The sequence below is a fragment of the Tetrao urogallus genome (assembly GCF_951394365.1).
Source record: "Tetrao urogallus genome assembly, chromosome: 24".
Lineage (NCBI taxonomy): Eukaryota > Metazoa > Chordata > Aves > Galliformes > Phasianidae > Tetrao > Tetrao urogallus.
In genome coordinates this window covers 4,264,371-4,270,411 of record NC_136837.1, presented here as the reverse complement: position 1 = coordinate 4,270,411, position 6,041 = coordinate 4,264,371, and the positions used below count along the sequence as shown (strand labels likewise).

The window sequence follows — 6,041 nt, the reverse complement described above, 5'->3', positions numbered from 1 at the left end:
GTGTGTGCGTGCCCCAGGGTTGTGCACGCGTGTGCAAGCGGCGTGCAAGGAGCTGCGTGCGTCCACGTGTGCGTTGTTCCGAGGGCTGCGCGTGCACAGACACGTGTGCGAATCCCGCTGTGTGTGTGTGTGATGGGGGGGGATGCGCGCACACACACATGCGCGTGCCCGAGCGCTGTGCACGACGGTGCGTGCATCTCCCGGCTGAAGGGGAGGGGGCGGTGCGTGCCGGCGCGCGCGCATTGCGCGCCCGTGAGGGGGCGCGGAGGGCGGGGGGGGGGGGGGGGAGATTGGGGAGGGGGGTGAGAGGGTGGTCGTGGGGGGGGTGAGGGGATGGGGGGGGGGGTCTCCCCGTGCCCACCGGTCGGGGCCGAGCGGAGCCGAGCGGAGCCGAGCGGGGCAGCGCCGCCGGATCTGGCCGCCCGCCAGCCCTGTTCTCATAAACCACATGCTGTCAGCGGCCCTATAAAGGGCAGCGCGGCGGCGACGGCGGACTCAGCCCGGCCCCGCTCCCGCACTCAGCCGCCTTCTCCCGCACCGCCCGACCCGCCGCAGCCCCGGCCCCACGGCAGCCCCATGCCCCGCCTCGGATCCCAGGTACGCCCGCCGCCTCCTGCGGTCGTTCGGGGTGTCCCCCCCTTCCCCCCCCCCCTGCCGGCTCCGCTGCCACCTGTGTGCCCCCTCCGGTGCTCCCCCGACCCCCGCCGGATGCGCGCACGGGGACGTGGCGGTGCGGACCGACCCCCATCCGGCCCCGTCCCGCCGCCATCTCCCGATTGCTTTCGCTTTGCCATCCCGGTGCCGATCGGAGCGGTTCTCCGCGGGGTGCGGTCCCGGCCCGGTCCCCGCCTCCGTCCCGACGCTCTGGGGCTCCGTCCCGCTCCCCATCTTCATCCCGGTCCCCGACCCGGCGGAGCGAGGCTCCGTCCCCGTGCCCCATTCCCATCCCATGGCCGTGCTCTTCCCCCCCACTCCCCCCCCCTTCCCCACGGCGACATCTGCAGTTTCACAAGCCGGGAGCATTTCTGGGCCGGCTCCCAGGGAAACTGCCCCCACCCATCCAACCCCGCACACCCTATCGGTGCCGGGATGTGGGACGCGGGGGGTCTGCTGGGTCCCCTCCCCGGAGGAGCCCCTGTGCACACGGAGGGGCTCGGGCCGCCCTGCTGCTTGTGGGGGGGCTGGGAGGGGACTTTGGGGTGATGCCAAAGAGGCCGCGTGGAAAAAGCCCTGAGGGTGCGGGGCTTGGGGGGGGGGGTCTGCGGGGTGGCAGAGGGTTTTGTTAGGTGGGTGGCACGGCGCCTGTCACCCGTGGGACGGCCCAGAGCCACGCGGCTCCCACGTGTGTTGTGGAATGGGAAATTCCCTGTTGGAAGCGGCTCGATGGCGTGGGATGGGAGGACAGCAGCGGGGTCAACATTGCAAAGCTGGGATTAATGAGGAATGGGGTCTCGGGGGGGTCCGGCCCCACACCAAGCGTCGCTCTGTCCCGCTCAGGTGTCCCTGTTCCGCTGCACCCTGCTCTCGTCCCTCCTCCTCATCTGCAGCATCCATGAGACGGAGCAGAACAGCTACTGCCAGCAGATCATCACCGAGCGGCACCTGGACTACCTGCAGGATCTGGTGAGCGCCTCCCACGGTGGCCCCACGAGTTCCTCTCCTGCTCGGTGACTCCACGGTGGCACCCAGGAGCCGGGCGCCCAGGGGCGCTCGAATGGCACCGTGCCTGCAGTGTGGCTGCTGCCAGAGGAGCAGCCGTGGCCGGGAGCTGGGTGCGGAGAGCGGGGAGCGCTGGGGATGCAGCAGAGGGGACTGGGGGGTGGTGGTGTTTTTGGGGCCGCGGGCGGCTGCGCAGGGGTTAAGCTGAGGAATCCGGCTGCATTCCTGAGTCCAGCTGCTTGCCTGGAAGCTGGGCTGGCAACGGGGCTGTGGGTGGGTGGCAGGCAGCGAGGGGGGCCACGGAGCCAGACGGGCTGGGGAGACGGGCGCACGCGTCCCATGGGGCACGGGGTGCTCAGCCCCTGGAGCTGAATCCCGGCCCCATCCCTGCCCCATAGGGCTGCCGGAGGCGCTGCCCACGCTGGCCCTTGGCTCACCTCCGAGCGGGCATTACGGCTGTGGATGCTGTGGGCAGGGAATCGGGCCACGCGGGGATTTGTGCGGCAGCGTGGATGCGTTGGGAGCAGATTAAAATTTGGCCTTCGCAGCACCGCTGGGCTCACGGCTCGAGGGATCCGAGGCTGAGCTCAGCTCATAACCGCTGTGTGTAACCGCTGCGTCCGGCCTCGCGTCGCCTCTTCCTCTCGCAGCACCGAGCGGCGCTGCTGGGGCTGGCAGATGTGCAAGATGGGCTGTGCCTGCAGCCCCCTGCACAGGGAAGGTTTGCTTTGCAGCCCACCCGGATCCCAAGCAGGCGCATGGCCTGGGAGGGGGTGGGGGGGGGGGGGCGGGAGAGAGGAGGGGGCTGGTGCAGGTTTGAATGAAAGCCACGGTTTCCCAGCTGGAGGTTGCAGCCCTCTCCTCATCCGGCGTTTGCAGAGCAGCCGGCCCTCGCTGCAGCCCCGCGGGATAATGGAGCAATTGTTTCCAGTGCTGCACGGCTCTTCTGGCAGCCCGCGCCCTCCCAGCCTGGATGCAGGCCCGGAGGCGGCTGAACGCCCTGGAGGAGGGCTTGGCTTTGGCGGGGTTGTTTGGGGGATTTTCCTCCTTTTGTACTGGGAAAGAGAGGTGGCAGCGGGCACCGATGGATCCCGGGTGGCAGTGCCAAGCAGAACCGGGGCTGCGGCTTTAGGAAGAGGAGGAGGATGGCGTGGGATGAAGCAGGAGCCCCTGTGCCGTGGGTTAGGGGTGGTTTGCACACATGTGGGCACAGGGCCGGGCAGCGCCCACGCGATGACACCCTGCTCTGTCCCTGCAGGCAGACACACAGATGCAGCAACCCGGCACGGTGTCCTTCAGATTCATCAGCAAGATGCGGCTGGTGAGCGGCCCCCAGCTGGCAGGGGGGTGGGGTGGGGGTGGGATGGCTCCTGGGACGCCGTGGGGTGTCCCTTGGGGGTGTCCCTGTGGGGTGTCCCTGTGGGGTGTCCTGTGGGGTGTCCCTGTGGGGTGTCCCTGTGGGATGCATTTGCTGTCCCCGTGCCTCCATTTCCCTGGGCAGGGTGGGACAGCGGCGTTTCCTCTGCCCACGCTGCATCCAGTCTCTCACTGTGGGGCTCCATCTCCTCCCAGAATGACTCTGTCTGCTACGTGAAAGCTGCCTTCCCTTTGCTGGGCACGATCCTGAACAGGACGACGTTCAAGGAGAACTCAACAAACGCCAACAAGATGAAGACGGTGCGCAGGATGTACGAAAGCATCGATGAGAACGTGGACCCCTGCATCAGGGAGGAGGACGACGAGGAGCACGCGGTACGGCGTTCCCCACCTGCAGAACGGGGTGGGCACGTGGGGCTCCGTGCTGTGGGGTCACAGCTGGTGCTGGGTGCAGCGTGGCACCCGCTGGGGTCACCGGGTTGGGATCCGGGATGCTGAGCCGAGCCCAATCCCGCAGCTCTCCGAAACGTGCTTCGAGGATTTCACCACGTCCCCCTACGAGATGCTGGTGCTGGTGAGGCAGTTCTTCCAGGACATCAAACAACTGCTGCACAACAAGGAGACCTTTGAGAAGGACTGCAGCCAGGTGTACCGCAGCGCGTTGTGCGGGGCCCCAGCAGCGCAGCTCCTCCCCAGGTACGGCTCTGCCTGCTGCCCCGCCAGCTCAGGCTCACCTGCATGGAGCAGCTTGGAGCCGCGTGTGCGCGGCCCTGCACACGTGTGCGGGCGCAGCGTGTCGCCGTGTCGGGAGCTGTGTGTCCGTGTTTGGGGCTGAGCGCCTGCTGGGGGTGGAGGGGGGGTCAGAGAGGGGGATGCAGCCCCCGATGGGGTGGGAACGGGGCTGGGAATGAGGCCGTGGGGGCGCTGGGGGAAGAAGAAGCTCCATCCGCGTGGCTGGAGGTGTCAGGCTCGGCCAAGCCACGTTGCCGCCCGTGCCTCAGTTTCCCCTTAGTGCCAGTCCTGTGGAGCAAATGCCCCCGGGCTGGGTGAGGCCGAGTTCTGCCCTCTGGGGTGTCAGGACTTGTGTTGCCATCCGTGCTTGTCTGAGTGCCACGCTGTTGTGTCTGCATGCCCGTGGAGGAGATGTCTCAGTGTTGTCTGCGCCGGGCTGTGCCTTGTCACCACCGCGCCGTGGGGATGTCACACGTGGCCGGCTCCTGCCAGCGATGCTGCATCGTGGATAACCCTCACTGCCAGCTCAGGGGACCCGGTGACGGGCTTCCACTTGTCCTGTCGCCTCTGTCTTGCTGCCACGTCCGGCCCTGCCTGCTCCCTGCTTCCCTCTGCTCTCCTTTTCGGGGCTTTCGCTCTCATGGGGACGCGGGGGGATCCCCGTCTCGGACCTGCTGCCTGCTGGTGACCCCACGGCCGTCTCTTCTCTCTGCTTCTTTCAGGTGTGGGGACAGATCCTGACTGCAATTGCCTGTCCCCTGCCCTCCCTTCTGCCACCCAGCCCTCCCTCTCCGCTGCCACCCGTGCCGGCAGGGACGTGGCACCCTCTAGCACCAGGGTCCCTTACCGCCAGCTGGGCGGCATCCTGGCCGAGTTAGGCAGCAGTGCCTCTTCCGAGCCCCCCAGTAGCATGGAGGGCAGCTCGGGGGCCGAGGAACTGCCAGAACCGGGCTCGGCGACGCGTCGGCGCCGTCCCCCACCGTGCAGCAGACGCTTGGAGCCCTCCTGGATCCGGCCGCGAGCGCCGGCCCGAAGGCCGAGGACAAATCCATCCCGTTCCACGGATGCTGGAGGAGGGCGCCGGGACCCCCGTCCTCCCGCATCAGCTCCCTTCGCCCCGAGGGATCAGCACGGCGATGCCGGCGGCGGTCCCCAGCAGCGGCTCCGCGCAGCGCCGCGCCGTCGGTCGCCGTCCCACCGAGAGCCCCGAGCGGGTCACGCAGCTCCGCTTCTCCAGGATGGCTCCGCTGTTGCGGGGACGGGCGGAGGGCGGCCCCGGGGACGGGACGGGGGCGCGAGGCTGGGGGCTGAGCCGGCTGCGGGAGCCCGAGGACGGCGGGGCCGGACCCAGCTTTGATTCGAGCTTTGTTCTGAGCGCAGAGCAGCGCAGGAAGGAGCCGCCAGCCGCCGGCGAGAGCCACCGGGAGCTCCTGGTGTACGTCACGGTGGCCAGCGTCGTGGCCGTCTTGCTGGCCATGGGCGGGCTGCTTTTCTACAAGTATAAATCCAAGGTGAGCCCTTCCCCGGCCGCCCGTCCCTGCCTCGGTTTCCCCTCTCATCTCACGGTGCTGCGCCCCAAGTTTAAGGTGGGGACCCCTGAGCGCCGCCCCGTCGCAGGGAAGGGGGCGATGCCGAGCGGCGCTGGAGGCGTTATTTGGGGGATCCCCCGCCTCCTTCTCCAGGTGGGAGCCCCCTCCCCATCCTCACCCCTCCCTCCTCGCAGGTCCTGCAGCGGCCGCTAGAACAGAGGGGCTGCGACCCCGAGGAGCCGGAGACCAGGTGGGTGCCGTCCTACCGCTCGGCTGGGGAATCTGGGGACCCCCCACCCCTGCCCACCCCGACCCGGGGACCCCGGCCCCACAGCCCGCTCTGTAACCCCCCGCTGGGTTTTGCCTCGCAGGGCGCTGCAGGGAGCGGAGGGGTGCGCGGAGCTGGAGACGCAGGAGCTGTGAGGTGAGGGGAGGGGGCAGGGCCGGCGGGCGGCCGCATCCCAGGGGCGCTGACCCCAATCTTGGGGCGGGGAGGGGCTGCCAGCTGGGCTGGGTGGAGAACGCGGCCGGGCTGCGCCTCAACAACGCGGCCAGCGTGCGGTTTAGCAGCCCGTTAATTCATAACCGCGAGTTTTTAGATGCGTATTGAGGCATTCTATTAAATACGGGCTTTCTGTTCCCCCCCCCCCCCCTCCCCGTTTTATTTTACGTTATTTTCCAATTTTGAACGCACCTCTCCCCACCGTAACCTCATCTCCCGCTGACTTTTTCTCCCTCTCTCCT

General features: G+C 68.4%; 1 protein-coding gene across 1 annotated transcript; it reads left to right on the top strand.

Annotated features, from left to right (window-relative positions):
- Positions 1-576: 576 nt before the first annotated feature.
- Positions 577-5,720, top strand: CSF1 (colony stimulating factor 1; the record flags this gene model as incomplete). The annotated part of the gene is given in 11 exon segments (XM_079546335.1): positions 577-597; positions 1,498-1,623; positions 2,918-2,980; positions 3,232-3,411; positions 3,554-3,697; positions 3,699-3,732; positions 4,491-4,709; positions 4,712-4,834; positions 4,837-5,279; positions 5,492-5,547; positions 5,669-5,720. Coding segments are annotated over 11 exon segments (1,461 nt in total).
- Positions 5,721-6,041: the final 321 nt, after the last annotated feature.